We start from the raw sequence: 18,053 nt of genomic DNA on the forward strand, positions 1-18,053 counted from the left end.
GCAGGGAGGAGGTGGAGTTAGCCTTCACGCTAGGATGAAGGGATGGAGGAAAGGAACAAGAGCCCCCCAAGCAGGTAGATGTTCTCACATAACCTGTGAGAATCTGATGGTCACTAATTTTTTACATGTGGGAAAATACAGTTAGTTATTTTATACAAAGCACGTTGGGAGACAAATTGTTATTCCAAGGATATTTTGTTGAAGAGATACAATGAAGTTGTTCTGTATTTTATTTAAATGGTTTATTACTCATCATATACTGGTACATGGGTTGAGAACATGACTTAAAGGTGCCATGCTGCTTGTGGAGGACTTAATACGTTACACTTATTTCTGGGCCTGGCAGTAGTGGAGACTATGTATGCACAGACCTAGTTGTAATATTATTTAGGACACCAGCAACATGCTAAGTAGCTCCATAAGGCAAGGAGTAGGATTCATGCAGGCAGAATAAATAAAATCTTCCCAGAAAATTGTACACACATATACTGCTTTTAGCGAGCCTCTTGTGGCGCAGAGTGGTAAGGCAGCCGTCTGAAAACTTTGCCCATGAGGCTGGGAGTTCAATCCCAGCAGCCGGCTCAAGGTTGACTCAGCCTTCCATCCTTCCGAGGTCGGTAAAATGAGGACCCAGCTTGCTGGGGGGTAAACGGTAATGACTGGGGAAGGCACTGGCAAACCACCACGTATTGAGTCTGCCATGAAAACGCTAGAGGGCGTCACCCCAAGGGTCAGACATGACTCGGTGCTTGCACAGGGGATACCTTTACCTTTACCTATACTGCTTTTATATTGCCTTGACATAGAAAAATCAGCAAACCAGCTCAGAAAAGCCAATACCTGGGCAGAAAATTTCTGAAATGTGTAGATATCAGATAGAAGGATATGACAAGATTCTAAGTACAAAGTACTCAGTTTTTTCTGTCGTTCTGATATCCTTCTCCAGGTTGTATAAATAATGACTACACTCATATAACTATGCAATAGATGAGAATGACAGGTAGGGCATGCACATGTGACAAAATTGACAGGTCATAATAGTACTAGTATCTTAATAGTAAGTAGTAATCTTAGTAGTGAGCATAGTAACCTTACAGATGTGAAGGTAGAGAACAATAAAGTTTATAATTGCTGATCCAGGTAATTTCCTCTGGTTAAAAGTGAAATCTGGGCATTAAGTTCACCTCAAAACAAAATTCCTGACTTCACAAGCAAGTTTAAACTACAGAGGCAGTCGTCAGGTTTCAGCCATCATATGGGAACCATTACTCTGCATGAAGGGAATTATTGTCATGACAGTTCTGTTTGTGCTCAGTGGCTCACCACGGAATGTCTCTGTGAGTTCAAACCTCTTTTCTCAGATGTTTGTACTACCTTGAAGAAACCACTCAGGGAGATTAACCTGTGCATGATCTCATTACTGTGGTATATCAGCCACAGTGTAGAGTAATTTACTGTACAGTCTTAAGTAGAGTTACACCATTTTGAGCCCATTGACTTCTCCGGACCTGCAAATGGGTAATTCTGCTTAGGTTTGCACTGTTAAATCTGCACTTCTGTGACGGCCTTCAGTCCTAAACTAAACCTGTCTACTTTTTCCTGTGTCCAGGCAACATGAAAGATGGTTGTGGCTTTGTTATCAATTTTCTAAGAATATATAAATTATTGCGAAAGCATGAACTTCCCTTCCACTGTAAATGTTAAAGAATGGAAGTCTTCTCCATTTTCTTTGTTGCCCAGAAATCAGTCTGTCTTGTTCTCAGCAGCAACATTTAAGACTGAGTAATCTTGTTATGGCTTTTGCCAAGTGTATGTAGTGATTGGACTAGCTATAGAAATTCTAGTCAAGGAGGGATAGGGGATAAAGGATATTACAGATTTAGGTCTTTTGTTTTAGTACTAGCTTTCTGCACAGCACCTGATCATCATATATGAGACTTGAGTGGTCTACACACATTTGAACCCTCCCTCCCCAATGTTTTGAGCATCTCCCATGCATGTCAAAAGCACACACATGTGTATCCAAGTAAAATTAAATTGGAGACCAGGGCCTGAGTATACCAAGGATCAGAATTTGGTAGTAGCACTTCACAATGGGAACATGAAGGTTATCAGAAATAAAGCAGACAGCAAATAGATTCAACGTGTAAATCTGTATTTAGAAAAATAGATCAAGAAAACCAGGAGGTGCTCAGAGAGCTACAAGTTCGCATACACAGACTGCAAACCTTAACTGACAAACTAACACCAAGCAATAGAAGTACATGATAAAAGGGTCCAAATAAAACATATAAGCCTGTCTGATGCAGTGAAAGGATCCTGAGGATCCAGAATGGAAGGAGAGCAAAGAAGAAAGAAGTATGGGGAGAAAGTGGCACTTGAAAGTCTGAGGGTGCACAGCCAATTCAAACTCCAAGTGTCAGTCAAAAGCCTTGCTAGGGAAAAGCCCTACCTCACCCACTTTCTAAAAATACTTGGTGGGTAATAGAATGGATGTCAGTGGTTGCCATGGTACCCACAGATTTTTGCATGGTTCTAAAAACCCATTGTACCTCCCTGGAGGAAAGTTGGCCCTTGTTTTCATTTTCATATTCCCTCATATATGTGAGGGAACTGTGTCTTCTGCCAGTAACTATGATGTTCAGTTTGTATCATGAGTGGCTCAAAACTAAATAAAATATTTAATAGTAATGTAAAGAAGAACTTAATGATATGTTGGCAAGTTTATATGTAGGCAAGCATTGTGCTTATTATGTGAAGGTAATTGTATAATTATAAAAGAGCCTCTTGTGGCGCAGAGTGGTAAGGCAGCCGTCTGAAAGCTTTGCCCATGAGGCTGGGAGTTCGATCCCAGCAGCCGGCTCAAGGTTGACTCAGCCTTCCATCCTTCCGAGGTCGGTAAAATGAGTACCCAGCTTGCTGGGGGGTAAACGGTAATGACTGGGGAAGGCACTGGCAAACCACCCCGTATTGAGTCTGCCATGAAAACGCTAGAGGGCATCACCCCAAGGGTCAGACATGACTCGGTGCTTGCACAGGGGATACCTTTACCTTTACCTTTAATTGTATAATTGCGCCAGTTCAGCCTACTGAAATGGTTAGCCTTTTTTCCACAGGTCTGTCAGGGATGTGGAGTTCTTCTTTAAATGGTGTTCTTCAAATTGACCCAAAAACTGGAGTAGCTGTAGCAAGAAATTCTGGAACAGTTACAATATATTATGAGATCCCTGGACTACTTAAGACATACAGAGAGGTGAGATACTTCTGACTTCTTTGTGTTGTTGAAATCCAAGGAGGAGAATTGCTGTGATCAAGAGGTGAATGCACAGATCACCCATTCTCTCCTTTCTGATCACAGCATCAGTGATGCCACAAAACACCCAAGCATTTTTTTTTTAAGTCCGCTGGGTTTGCAAAGACATCTGAAATTTGCTGTGAGAGTAATTTAAATGAAAGTTAGCATTAAACATAAATACCATGCGTCTCTTCAAATAGTTCTACTTTAAAATCCCATACTGTATTTTAAATTATACTGATGAAAGGGATAAATCTGTCTTAAGAATGATGCTGGTGCAGACATGGCATTCTGTATGTTAAAAGCAGAATAAACATTTTTATTATTTGCTTCTTTGCTCTTATATGGGAACTTTCTTTGGGTAAAGCACACTAGCTTTAGTAAACTAGCTGGCCATTGCATGAATAATGAACATAGCAAAACCAAATCACCCACAGAAAAGGTAGGAGCTCCTACAAACTTCTCAGAAACAAGGAAAGTATGACTATAAATTAATCCAAAGAAAAGCCCTTCAAAATCCTGCATGTAGAGAATGAAATATTATCCATAATAGATAGAGGGAACATGGGGGAAGTAGCCTGCTGAAACCTCTGAGAAAGGAAAGGAGATTTGGACAGTAGAGAGTTGAGGTAGGATTTCCACATTTATTTCTGAACTATATCTGAGAGCCAAGCCAAAATGTGTTGATGCCATTTTAGAAGCAGTTTCAATTTGTTAAAAATTGCCATGGAGCCCCAGTTCAGGTCAGCTGGGCAAGTATAGTATGGGGAGCTATTTCTGAAAAGTCGCACACAGTAGGAAACAAGCTCTTTGGTACAACCACACAGCCAATCTGGATCAGGACCTTACAGGAGTTTTTAAAGAACTACACTTACTTTTAAAATAGCACTGATGGCTACAGGAGGGACCCCATGTTTAACTTGGCTCTCATTCATGAAACAAGATCTAGCTCGTTAAATCTACCTGTGCTACTATTTTACAATATACAATATTGTGTTTAGAGCATTATTTCACTTTCTTTTTAATTTTCTTCTTTATAATCCTTATTGTGCTTATGTATATTATATCATTATGAAACACCCCAAGTTGGAAACCCTCAAAGGAGAGTTATATAAATTTAATAATAAATAAATAAAATAAGTATAAACTTTTGCCTTAAAATTAAAATAGTTGATCTGGGTGTAAACTGCACGGAGCTTTTATTCCAATCCCAGGTCGATTCAGTCCCTGCCCTCTACATAGAATGCGATTTCCGTTTGGATTTGGGGCAATTTAAATTTTCCTTTTGCAGCAAGAAGGATTGATCCGGAGTGACCCTACCTTTATTGTGCGATATCTTAGAGTGCTTTTAATGCTCAATATTTTTCAAATCCGGATTGGGAAACCAAGCTCCGTGGTAGAGAACCTCTGACAAGCTTGCCTTAAAGGAGAAGCCCCTAATTTCTCTCAACTTCTGTCGGTCCTGGATTTTTCCTCCCTCCTCTGCCTTTTTTGATCTTCTCCCCCACCCCTCCAAGAAATGAAAGAGGCTCCCTGCCTGGCTCCTCTCCCCCCCCCTTCAAGAAAAGAAAGAAAGAGGCTTGGCTCCCCCCCCCCCTTCTGAACAACCCAAACCACGTGCAAAAGACTTTCCTGTTTCAATGGGGAGGGGGGGAGGGGAAGACCCGAGTTCAAAGCGATCTGAATTCAACAGGATTGACAATGGAATAAAGAAAGTAAGTGCAGACTCTGCCCTATTCAGCTGTTTCAGAATGCAGCTGCATGGGTTCTTAGTAGGCCCCAGTAGAGAGTGCATATTTGACCCGTGCTCTCCCAGGTGCACAGGCTCTAGAGCAGGGGTAGTCAAACTGCGGCCCTCCAGATGTCTATGGACTACAATTCCCATGAGTGAACGCTGGCAGGGGCTCATGGGAATTGTAGTCCATGGACATCTGGAGGGCCGCAGTTTGACTACCCCTGCTCTAGAGTGAGGACCGAATCAGGTTCAAGGTTTTGGTGATTACCTTTAAAGTTCTAAATGGTCTGGGACCTTTGTACCAGCAGGACCATGTTCTTCCCTATGTCCCGCCCCCCCCCCCCCCGGAAACTAAGATCTAGTGAGCAAAATTTGCTCAAGATCCCTGACTCCCAAAATGTTAAACTGGCCTTTTGGAATGCTCCCTGGTCAGATCAGGGCACTGCAGGTCAGTAGTAGGTTTCAAAAGCGTATTGTGGTAAGAGCACTGGAAGAAAAATTCTTAAATTACATTAATGCCATATATTTAATGAGAGCCATTTTATTTTACGAGGGTGGATAATATTAATCTTACTTTTACTATGCAATCTGATCCTCTGCATGGAAGCAAATTTCAGTCAATGGGCTTTGTATCCAAGCAAGTATGCATAAGATTACAGTCATCCTGTGTTGGACTTTTGTTTTGCCGTCTTCTGTAACTGATGCTGTGATCTCTTCTTATTATTTAAGGTGTTGGTTAATGTACCCAAGAGGATTGTTGCAATACGTGGAAGTGGAATGGATGCAAGCTTGGAGGGTATCTCATCTTCAAAAGTTATTGTCAAGATTGGGGACAGCAGCAAAAATATAAAAGGTATGATTGTTCATTTTGGTTCCTGTTTTTTCCACCCTGTTTTCTCCAAACCTCTTAAAAACCCCACAGAAATGTCAGATAACATGTCAGATAACATTCATTTTTTCAATATTTCTTTTGTATAACAACTGAATTCTGAGTTTTATTATATAAAAGATTCTGAAGAATTATTTTAGAGTTTCAGTTCACTGGACTGATCAGTTGCATAGGCTTAGTGGGACCCTCGTTTTTGTAGAATATAAAATAAGTATGGGGCCATTTATTCTAGAATCAGTAAAGCCCTCTACTTGAACCATAATGCCACCTCAAGAGTATTAAAGCAGGTCTTTTATAAACCTCTCTAGATGTCTTAATAGGAAGCAGAATATAAGCTCAATAAAGAAGTCACTCGACCTCATGATATATGGCTGGTTCATGTATTAATCTCATTGAGGATCATCTTCTCCATATGAGCACTTCAGATGTAGGCCCTGCTAAACTGTCTAAAGGGAAGGAAGGAAATCTCAAAAATACAGCCTGTGAACATCCAGGCTTCTTAGTGGAGTTCCTGGCTCAGCAATCCCTTATGGTTGAGGCCATGGAAGCCTAAATATCCTGGTGGGCCTCCTTTTCCCCTCCATGTTCTCTCCCCCCCCCCTCTTCTTCTGTGGACATATTTATTATGTTAACAACATTTTTGGTGGGTAGGATCAGTGCAGATGACGGAAAGGGGGAGGCTGTATTGGATTTTATCATGTGCTTTAGTGTGCTTACTTTTAACACTGTGGATGTTATATTGCTGTAAACTGCCCTGAGTCCACTTGCAGGGAGGGGCGGTATAAAAACCAAATTATAAATAAATAAATTATAAATGTACAGTGGGAATGAACATATTCACCTGTTCCTTCCAGCACAGAGAAATGGCTTTTGGCTGTGTGAGAGAGTTGGTTCACTGCCTACCAGGCTTCAAATTTATCAACCACATTCCTTTTCATCCCTTTCCAAAGAAGTATTAATTCATTATTATTCATGGTTAGAGAACTCATTTGCTTTAAGATTATCATCAGGAGTGGTTCAAATACAGCATGAATAATATCTACCACCGCTTAACAAATATTTAATGACTAATAAACTAGCGTATTTTGAACTGTGCATTGAATAGTGCTCAGCTGTTTCTGATATACTGAGTGCATTTTCACAGAAACTAATGCCCTGTTTCAATCCAGTAAAAAATGGCATAATTTATCTTCTTGACAACTTCTGGAAAATGCATTAGCAAGGCTTCCATAATATACTAGACATACCAGGTTTCAAGGCCTTGAACCAAGATTGAAATGAAGAGAAATTTCTGGTTGTTCAATGTGGCAAATCCCCGATAGAACTTTATACCTCATTCACTCTTAATTGTTGCACTTTCTCATGTTAAATGCTTTCAAAATATATATGTTGAAATAGTCACCTGTTAAGTTTTCCTAATCATCAATTTCTGGTCCAGTACCTGGAAAACGTAAGAAAAATTACACTTCAGCATGCAATAGCTTATCACAGCTAATTCTTGGTTAAGGCTCCCCCCCCCCATTCTTTTCCAACTATACTACACAATTTTCTTTAGGGGAATGTTCTCCTACCCAAATTGAAGTGATTGAAGAAATGAAGCCTCAGTCTACTATCAGTTGTCATCTTCATTTCAACAATGATAAATTGGATTTCCGAGCCTCTGAAATTTTTTTAGCAGAACCTGGGTTTGATGCAGTGCCAGGTAAGATTAAATTGTTTTAAATGTACAATCTTGATTTCTAATTATGGTACTGATAATTTGGAGGAGGCATTAGATTATAGTAGTGATTTTTAGAGTTTTCCCTCATGATTCATAGTTCAGAATGATTTTTTTTGCAGGAGTAATGATAGCAGTCTATAATACATTTATATATGAAGTTTTCTGTGGGTGTTGGGTATATAGGTTATTGATTGAGTTACTTTTATATCTTAAAGACTCAGGAAAGGTTTCAATTGGTGATGGATTGACACATTTATTATATTTATAGGTATAAAATTTAACTGGGTTTCCCAGTGCCAAGGATTTCATCAGAAAGACAGATGCTACTCTGCATTCATAGACAATAACGGACAGTAGCAGTTTTCAGCTGATTGCTGGCTGTTCTATTTTCTGTGATGCTGGTCTTTCCTTATTTCTGTGGGCATCTATGAAAGTTTTTTCCAGGTTCCATTCCATAATGTTCAGCCAGGCCCTGACTGTTATTAACTCATAATGAAGTTTATTGCTGTACCTGGCACAAAGTGTAAACAGTACAAAAGTCTTACTTAAGCTTGTGTTCTCACTGTATTGTTTTGAAGACGATGGAGGATAGAGGCTATGGGGCATCTGTGGCTTGCCACATATTTTGATGCCAATGAAGAAGGATGGGAAGGCTTGGGTCAGGCCAGCTGCTTCAATCAAAATGGGAGGGGGAGTTGCAGGGTTATTAAGCACTGCTTTGCAAGATGTTATGGCTATCTTACACTGATTCATACTTCGTTGGCACTGAGTCCAATCGCACCTTTAAGACCAACAAAAACAGATAATGAAGTACCTGAAGAAGTGTGCACATACACAAAAGCTTATACCTTGAGTAAAACTTTGTTAGTCTTAAAGGTGCCCCTGGACTTGGACTTTGCTCTGTTGCTTCAGACCAACACTCTTGAATCTATCATACCTCAATGTTTACCTTTATGATTCATAAAAACTTAAGAATAGCCTCACAGATTCTTACACAGAGTCCATGTAGTCCACCATCATGACAGAAGCCGGTTAAGCAGGGCTATGAAGGTCTTTCTCCTGTGCATCACAGCAACTGATATTCAGAGGTATACTGCTTCTGAATGTAGAATCACATTAAACTGTCACAGCTAATAGCTGGCAGCCATCACCAAGTCTTGTATTGCAAATTCCCTACGTTCATGGTATGTTGTATAAACAGTATTTTTGTCTGTACTGAGCCTACTGACACTCATTTTCATTGGGTGACTTCAGAATTAGGAAAGGGAGAGAACCCTCTTTCAAATCATCCTTTTCCCACCATTAATGCAGAACACTTGGAGACATGTAAGTTTTGAATAGGCATGTTTTCAGTGTGAAGAAGTAACGTTTTAAAAATATTTTTTTCCCATTTGGTTCATTATTTCTCTGTTATGAATGTGCTCTGCTTTTCATCTGTTCATCAACTGCTGTCCTCAGGCCTGAAATGTGATTCCCATACCTATCTAACATGTTTTGGTTTTATATTGAACTTTGTAACCTCCCAGCAACTTTCATTTAATCCTCTTACATATAGCCATGCGAGTCTGTATATGGAAGTAAAAAATAATTAAAGCTTAGAAGTGTATGAGAATCTCACTTAACTGCTCTTCGGTCCATACCGTAGTCTAACATATTATATATGGTACTAACATAATATTGGGTACTGAAGACGAGAGAGTGAAAGTAATAATTCAGTAGTTATATAATAATATAAAAAGTAACAATGAGCAATATGGAAAAACAAATGTACCAGACAAGCTTTAATAATGATAATTGGCTAGAATTACAGCACTAAATGAAGAAAGGATAGAGGATGATAAGTTTGATTTTCAGTGTCAGCATACACACTGGAAGTGGGGAAGAAAGTTAAACCTAACAATGTTCTTCTCTGTAGGCAATTTAAATTAAAAGCACAGAACACCATCTCATACATCAGCTGCCAACCATAAATAGGGCCCCATTTGGCTGTACTGGCTTTGTATTAAGGCTGTATCGATAAGACATTTTTCTGAATAAATAGTGTGGCACACTCAACCACATAGTAATCTGGAAAGTCAGAAGGGAAAATAAATTTTAAATTATTAATAATCATGTTCTTATTGATTTCAGGATACTATACTTGTTCCATCACAATGCATAGACTTCCTGACAAACAGTTAAGGCAACTGACTATGAGCAAAACCGTTCTGGTTGTAACAGCTGCAGTCCAGAATGGTCATTTCTCTATAGAACAGATAAGTGCCGAAGTGCCCTTCAATCCAGGATTTTACGCTAATGAGACTGAGATTACCTTGAGTAATCACTACCCAAGTTCTGATGTGAAAATTTTTGGAGCTACTGAAATTCTTCAGAACCTTGAGGTAAGTCATGGCAAATTCTATCTTTAAACCCCTCCCCCGCTCCAGAGGAGCGGGAGGAATAAAGGAGTAAGAGTAAGTGGGGAGGAGTTAGAGTGGACCCTGTCCGGGATAAAAACTCGGACGGCCCAATCAGGAGACGCTTCGCGGCTCCTGATTGGGCCCTCCGAGTATCACTTGAGGGCTAAGCAGCCAATGGGGAGCCGCGCAAAGCGCGGCTTCCCATTGGCTGCTTGGCCCAGCCTCGCCTGGACCGGCCGGGGAGTCGCCGCTCAGAGGAAGAAGCCTTCCCCAGCGGTAAGTCCTCCAGCCGGCTTCCCCTCGCCCAGGGAGCCTTCTGCTGCACAAAGCCCACTCCCGCCGTCCCGAGCCTTCTGCCGGGCCCTGGGGCAGCCGAGCCTGCCCCTGGGCCTGGCAGAAGGTCCCAAGGCCACCTACCTTACTCTGTTCCTCCCTTCCTCCCAGCATTCCCTTTATCCTTCCCTTCCTCCCAGCATTCCCTTTATCCTTCCCTTCCTCCCAGCATTCCCTTTGTTTTTCCCTTTCTCCCTTCCTCCCTCTCTTCCATCTGCCTCTTTCTGGCTACCTGTTTCTCTCCCTCTTCTTCTGTTTCTGTCTTCTTCCCTTTCTTTCTGTTTCTCTTTCTCCTTTTCCTCCTTCCTTCGCCCCATCCCTCCACCCACCCACCATGCTAGGGCCCGCTGTATTTTGGCCACAGCGGGCTTAATATCTAGTATAATAATAATATAATAATAAATGTTTATTTATAGCCTGCCTTTCCAATGCTCTAGCTAGTAACTTACGTACTTAGAATGTTTGTAAAATGAAGGCTGCTAGCATGCAGGATTTCAGACCCTAGCATGAATTTGAATACTGCATTGCTGTCATATTGCTAGTCTGCATACATTGCATGAACTTAACCGCAGGCTCACAAAGTGGCTTACAATAAAATTTACAATTAAATAAACAACCCTATGTAATACATATTAAATATAATGTAAAACAGACAGAAGAAGAGGAGGAGGAGCTAGTTCTTATATGCCGCCTTTCTCTACCAGAAGGAGTCTCAAAGCAGCTTACAATCTCCTTCCCTGTCTTCTCCCAACAGCCACCCTGTGAGGTTGGTGAGGCTGAGAGAGCCCTGATGTCACTGCTCAGTCAGAACAGCTTTATCAGTGCTGTGGTGAGCCCAAGGTCACCCCGCTGGCTACATGTGGGGGAGCACAGAATCGAACCCAGCATGCCAGATTAGAAGTCCGCACTTCTGACCACTACACCAAGCTCCTAACCACTACACCAAAGTCAAATCCATGACAACTTTAAGAGTTAGTGTTCATTAGTAATATCAGTTTCTATCCGTTTCTCATGGGAAGAAACTAATGGAAGCAAGAAGTTCTGTCAGAGAGATAAGGGGTTAACTAGTTCGTCCTCACTGCTGCAAAACATAACAGAGCTTTAGCAAGGTATGTTTTTAAATACTTGGGTAAAAGCAAAGAGGAATGGATTTGTGGTTTCCTTGGCAATTCTCACAGATATGCCATCAAAAAGGAGGGTGATCATCTTATATTTGCCTGCAAGTTACAGCTGTATCCAATAATTATTTTTGTTTGCATAACATTTTTAAGGGGCTTGTTTTACTTTCAGGGTCATATTCCTTTCAAGTAAATATGGTGGTCCCTTGCTTCCTTTAAATTGAATGGTATTTTTCCTTGATGTTTACTGGGAACCTATTCGGGGTGGCGGGGGGGGGGAACCCAAGGGTTTACTATAAGAAATCTGTTTTCTCTTGCAGGTGAAATCGGGCTCACCTGTGGTAGTGATCTCTGAGAAAGACAGATCTTATGGCTTGCCTAGTTATATAACTTACACTGTCAGATTATCAGATCCAAGACTGTCAAGCAAAGGTTCTTTATCTACCATGCTCACTATAACAAGCAGAGTGACTGACCAGTCTTTCACTATCCCAGTGACAATGATTTATGTATCTGACCGAACTCTGTCAGTGAAATGTAAGTTTTCCTTTTCTGTATATACAATTCATATTGGAATAAGTCTATTAACACTATCATTATAGACATATTTAGAGCTGGAATGGCACATGTTTTGTCTGCTGTGTGTATTATTTAGGGATGCTGGCACACCATTGTCACAACAAGTTTGCACAAAGATTTCCTTTTTCTTCTGTTGTGGAAAACTTCAAACAATATCAGACTTGATTTAATGAGAGTTTGAAATAGGGTTGTGCATGGCGGCATCCAAATAGGCCGTTCCAGGCCGATGCAGCCAGCGCTGCACCGTGGGGGAGGGGAGGTGCAGGCGCTAGTGCATCAGTCGGTGCTCTGTGCCTGTGTGTGTGTGTGCCAAGTTGCGCACAGCGCCCGCGCCTCCGCTCCCCCGGCAACGCGGCATTAGCTGCATCGACCTGGAACGGCCGATTCAGACACTGCTACACACAACCCTAGTTTGAAAGGTCTCATCTGTGGTCATCATATAACTTCTCCACTCCTACTACAGCCCAGTATGGTTCCCAGAGTTGAAGGACCTTCAAACTCACATCAGATATAGCACACAACCCTACAGCTGGAAAAGACAGTTGTGAAAGGTCTGAAATCATGCACAGGTGTTTAGGTGCCTAAATGGAAAAGTTAGGCACTTCTGTAACAACAACTCAGTGCTCATAAGAAGCATAGAGCTAATATCTTTAGAGCTACACTCTAAAGTGCACTCAGCTACAGTTAACTTATTTCATGAGCTGTTAGTCAGTAGGAGGAGGCTTTGTCAAAAATGTTAACCACCTAATTTGGTCAACCAGAGACCACTGGAAGAATTTCAAGATTGCTGGGATGGATATATGAAATTTCTGTATTTTTTTTCTTTCTATGTAACTTTTCCAGTATAGATTAAAATAACATGTATTCAAATATATGTTGATTTAGTATATTTTTAACTAAAGAATTGTTTTGAAAATTAACATTGTATTGACATTTCTTACTGTACTGGACTGATATGTAGCACAGATAAATATTTTGGAAATGATGGACAGAACCCAATTCCAGTAGCCACAGATTAGGAAGATAAATGAAGAGTTAGAACATTAATATCAGACTGACTTTCACTTTGGAATTGATTCTACAGATGGAGCCAGCTTATTACACCACTTCATTGATTCCTACCAGATCATGTTCTTTACACTTTTTGCTCTGCTGGCTGGTACAGCTGTTATGATCATAGGTAAGAGAGTCATAGTCTCTTCAAATATTTTTAATCTAATTTATTCGCTGTAGTCTCAAGTGGCTAATTTCAGTATGGTCATTTCTTTTACAATGTCTTTCAGTTCATTATGCCATTTTTTCACCAAAAGAACAGAAAACTCATCCAGCTTTTACCCCAAGGAGTAGCCCCCACCACAGAACCAATGGTAAGTGGACAACCTGTTATAAAGGAAATGTTATATCGTGTCCAGATCACGGGAGGTGATGGTACTGCTTTACTGTGCTCTTGGTTCAGCCTCACTTGGAGTACTGTGTTCAGCTTTGTGCACCCCAGCTGAAGAGGGATGAAGACGTATGAGGAAACATTGGGGGAGCTTGGTCTGTTTAGCCTGAAGAGGAGACAACTGAGAGGGGATCTGATAACCATCTTCAAGTATATAAAAGGCTGCCATGTAGAGGATGGAGCAGAGTTCTCTCTTGCCCCAGAGAGATGGACCAGAACCAATGGGATGAAATTAATTCAGAAGAAATTCCCTCTAAATATCCAGAAGAAGTTCCTGACAGAGCAGTTTCTCAGTGGAACAGGCTTCCTTGGGAGGTGGTGGGTTCTCCATCTGTGGAGATTTTTAAACTGAGGCTGGATAGCCATCTGACAGCAAGGCTGATTCTGTGAAGGTTTAAGGGGGTGGCAGGTTACAGTGGATGAGCGATAGGGTTGTGAGTAGGGTTGTGCATGGCAGCGTCCAAATCAGGCCGACGCAGCCAGTGGAGGGAGGGGGGAGGCGCAGGTGCCGGTGAGTCAGTTGGCGCACACACGCATCACACAACCCTAGTCGTGAGTGTCCTGCATAGTGCAGGGGGTTGGATTTGATGACCCTTCCAACTCTATGAAATCTTAGTGCAGCTGAGCAGATACTTTACCTAGCCCAGGTCAAGGATTTCACACACAGTATATAATGGTGGCTTGCAAAATATTGAACTTTCTTCATCCAGTGCACTTAAATATAAATACTAGTTCTCTAGACTTGACTAATGGATATCTTAGGGAAACCTGGAATGATATAAATCCTTTTAGTCAAGCATGTAACCACGTGCCTCTTTGTACTTGATCTAGTTATTCTCATACTTTGGCGAGTCTGGCATTTTACTAAAATGGAGTTTCTTGCTGAACAAAGTCCTGCTGTCTTATAGAAACAGTATTGTTTCTCATTAAAACTGAATTCAGAAATTGAAGAAGTTCAAATATTCATTTTCACCTCTGGACCAAACTATTTATGACACACAGTCAAGTATTCCTTCCATTAAAAAAAGACAATCAGCTTTTGAGGCTGCAGTTGTGAGTAGATGAATGGTGGAGGGGCAGAGGGAGAGGGCCCCCTCTACATTACTTTGCTCCTCATTCATATTTGTAGCCTTTAAAATCAAACCAACTTTCGACAAACAGCACTTGTACATATGTCACATCTGGTTTGGCCTTATGTTCCTCATCCTAGTTCTAATTCTCCTTGAAGAAGTGAAACTGTGTCTGGGCTGAACCAATGCAGCAGGAGCTCCAGGGTTGCTGGGCCATCACCTAGCATCCCCAGGAACTTTGGAGGGGGGGCAAGGGCAGAAATGATGTTGCATGACACATCACATCCAGGTAAAAACCTAGATGTAAAGTGAGCTCATCAGGCAACACTCTACAACAGGGGTAGTCAACCTGTGGTCCTCCAGATGTTCATGGACTACAATTCCCATGAGCCCCTGCCAGCGTTTGCTGGCACAGGTTGACTACCCCTGCTCTACAACACTCCCAAAACTCTGGCACTACTATAGAGTTTCAGAGAAATTGCCTGACACATTGACGTCACCTCTAGGTTTTCACCAGGATGAGTTATCAGTGTGCCACATAACATCATTTCTGCCCCCTCATTTTCCCCACCAGCTCAGATACAAGGAAACCGCTGGGAGATTGTCTGCCCAAGGTAAGCAGAAGGTATGCCTGTTCTGTCATATCAAAAATGTCAATTTGAATTCTAGAAGAAGAGTAGGTTTTTTAATTCTAGAAGGTTTTTATATCTTGGTTTGCTCTACCTTAAGAAATCTCAAAGTGGTTTACAAGCACATTCCCTTCCTTGCCATGTCAGACACCTCATGAGATAGGTGGGGTTAAGAGAGTTCTGAGAAAATTCTGATCGGCCCAAGGTTGCCCAAAAGGCTTCATGTGTAATTTGAGCAGGGAATCAAGCCTGGTTCTGCAAATTAGAGGCTGCTGTTCTTCACCACTCCACCCCGCTAGCTCTAGATGTCGAGGGGAGGGTTCTTGTGTAGTCTTCTTCCTAACATGCTCATTTTCAGTGTGAATGAATAATTGGTTATATTGATTAAAATCATGGGACGCCCCACCTGCAGTCTGAAGTGGTGAAATCCAGACACAGCTTTACCACCTGAATGAGGACCAAACATTACCTGAAAGCAGTGATTGAAAATAGAAGAGGAAATAATCATTTCTTTTATTTATTGATAGGTGTTGAGTTTCCTGTTCCATCTGCCATTGCTTTCAGCCCTGTACCATCAAACAGAGAAAACAACTCTCCTACGAGGCTATGGAGCCCCCATTATGCTTCACAATAAAGAAGGCTGTTTTCTATCCAAGGACTTTTGTTTGGCTTTTAAATTGGTGCTTTTGATACCAAATGAAACTGTGTCAACATTTTGTTTACCTTAGTGCAATTTTTTTTGTTAAGAAAACAAGATAATGACTGGATGTTTTCAGTGCATCATGCTGATAAAATGTGTCTGGGTTGCTTTCAGTTTTGCAGATTCTGTCCCTCTACAGTCTGTCGTTATGCTTGGTGATATTGGGGGAAGGGGGGGTGACCAGTATCTGTGCTTAGCAAGCTTGCTCCCCTCCTCACCCCCTTACATGCTTCAGTTAATTTCAGTTCTGCTTCTTAATTGTACAGATGCACACCATTTCTTCACTTGTTTCTCATGGATTACATGTTTATTGTTTAGCAAAGAGACTGCATGCTTTTAGAATAGTGTCATAACTGAAACATGAGCCAAGTGCATGAAGGATTATATGCTTCTTCAGAAATATAATTTTAGTTTGGTTTCTCATTTTATTTTATTTTTGAGAGTCAGGAATGAATGTACTGCACTGATACATTTTCTCCCGGTTTAGACTTACAAATCTTTGTAATTGGCCAGTCCAGAAAGCAGTTATGCTGTAATAACTGTGAAGAGTTTTTTCTTTATAAGAACTGTAGCAGACTCTCCCTTTACCTACAGATAGTCAACTCCTCCAGTTGCTGCTGCAAATGTAATGGGCATTCAGCATTTTTCTGTGAACAGAACTTTTAATGATGCTGTTTTATAACTATGCAGACTTTTATAAGAAATTGAAGACAGTTTATTTTAGCTATTTTTTATTTTTTTAAACTTGAATAGTGTAAAAGTGGATGAGAAGACTTCTTCATTAACATTGTGTGTACCTCAACAGAGCCCCCATGCACATCTGCTGACCTGTAAACTGAATTGGGAGCCTGTTTTTGAAGCGATACACAAGTGCAAGTGCCACTAAAATTCAAGAAAAGTAGTTCAGCCACCACAATCTGGATTACGCAACAGTCAATTGTTTTGTGCTGCTTTCTTCAAAATTTACTCTGGCTATCGATTGATACCTTACCAAGGTATGGCCATAGGTTAAAATGTTTGGCATTACTTCAGCTTCCCCTGTTATGAAACCATGGCAGTATTCAAATCAATGCATAGTTAGAGATTGCTTCAGGTGGAATAGAATATCCCCCTTGCATTCCCATGATATAAATGGTAAATACAGCTGTTATTATTAATTATATGTTGCCAGGATAGTTAAAAGAGTAGTTACAGTAGAATTGTAAGCACTTGGAAAGGTGTAACACTGCTTACCATTACCCTCTTACTCATATATATGGACCAGGCCATACTGTGCTTTCCAGCACATTGTTTTATGTAGGATCAAGTTTGGGGCTAAATTTACTTTTAGGAGCACTTTCCATATATTGTTTTGTGGATCCTCCCCCCCCCCCCCATTACTCTTGTGGGGAGCCGATTCACTAGCTCACATCTTGAATGCACAGCTGTCAGGTATCTCAGAAGAGCTTTTTATTGGGCTTAGCAATAGGCCATTGTGCAAATACAATCTTGCTAACCTGTCACAAAAGAAGGCTGTCAATTAAATACGCGTATGAGAGTTTTTTTCAGAGGCTGAAAGAAAAATATGATGTTTACCAAGGGTATGCTTTAAGTCTTATCTTGGGATAAACATGCTGTCTTGTTTATACTACAAGAAACTCCTTATGGGAATTCTAGTAAATTTTCTTGAGCTTTCAGGCTAAATATTATAGGCCATGTTGATTAGGAAGTCATCTGTTCTAATATTGTGAGAATTGTGTCTGTGACTGCTAAATTTTGAATTCTAAAAAAAAGTGTTAAAGAATAATATAATAATAGTTAATGAAAGACTAAATGATGCACAAAAGGTCCTGTGAAGTATTACTGAAAAAATACAGATTGTGCTTGGATTTGTATAATCTATTTGTGCAGTTTTGAGAAATAAAGATGTGGCTTAATAGGACAGAATTGCATAGAACTGATTGAATGGATGTAGATGTGAATATTTAATTTTTTAAAACATGATTGCGATAATAAAACTACAAGTTTAAAAAACGGGGAGTGTGCTTTCATTGAAGGGGACTGGAAAAGATACAAAAGAGAAAATAATAACTTGGCTTATGGCATGACAGTGCCTTTACATCTTCTTGAACACTTTCCAAGTGCCTTTGTTTTTCTGTCCTA

At 40.7% G+C, this 18,053-nt stretch overlaps 1 protein-coding gene across 4 annotated transcripts in view; it reads left to right on the plus strand.

The window, feature by feature from the left end:
* The window catches only part of NUP210 (nucleoporin 210), a 131,742-nt gene extending 113,891 nt beyond the window's left edge, over nucleotides 1-17,851 (plus strand). For 2 of the 4 annotated variants that reach the window (XM_077325605.1, XM_077325604.1), the window contains exons 33-40: nucleotides 3,117-3,253; nucleotides 5,760-5,883; nucleotides 7,475-7,621; nucleotides 9,770-10,020; nucleotides 11,810-12,026; nucleotides 13,153-13,248; nucleotides 13,352-13,435; nucleotides 15,739-17,851. In XM_077325605.1, coding sequence (XP_077181720.1) covers nucleotides 3,117-3,253; nucleotides 5,760-5,883; nucleotides 7,475-7,621; nucleotides 9,770-10,020; nucleotides 11,810-12,026; nucleotides 13,153-13,248; nucleotides 13,352-13,435; nucleotides 15,739-15,845 — 1,163 coding nt within the window. In that variant the 3' untranslated portion in view covers nucleotides 15,846-17,851. Of the gene's footprint in view, nucleotides 1-3,116; nucleotides 3,254-5,759; nucleotides 5,884-7,474; nucleotides 7,622-9,769; nucleotides 10,021-11,809; nucleotides 12,027-13,152; nucleotides 13,249-13,351; nucleotides 13,436-15,156; nucleotides 15,208-15,738 lie in introns of all 4 variants that reach the window. The other 2 variants (XM_077325606.1, XM_077325608.1) reach the window with 2 other exon arrangements.
* The last annotated feature ends 202 nt before the right edge of the window (nucleotides 17,852-18,053 follow it).

Source organism: Paroedura picta, chromosome 3 (genome assembly GCF_049243985.1).
Source record: "Paroedura picta isolate Pp20150507F chromosome 3, Ppicta_v3.0, whole genome shotgun sequence".
Taxonomy (NCBI): domain Eukaryota; kingdom Metazoa; phylum Chordata; class Lepidosauria; order Squamata; family Gekkonidae; genus Paroedura; species Paroedura picta.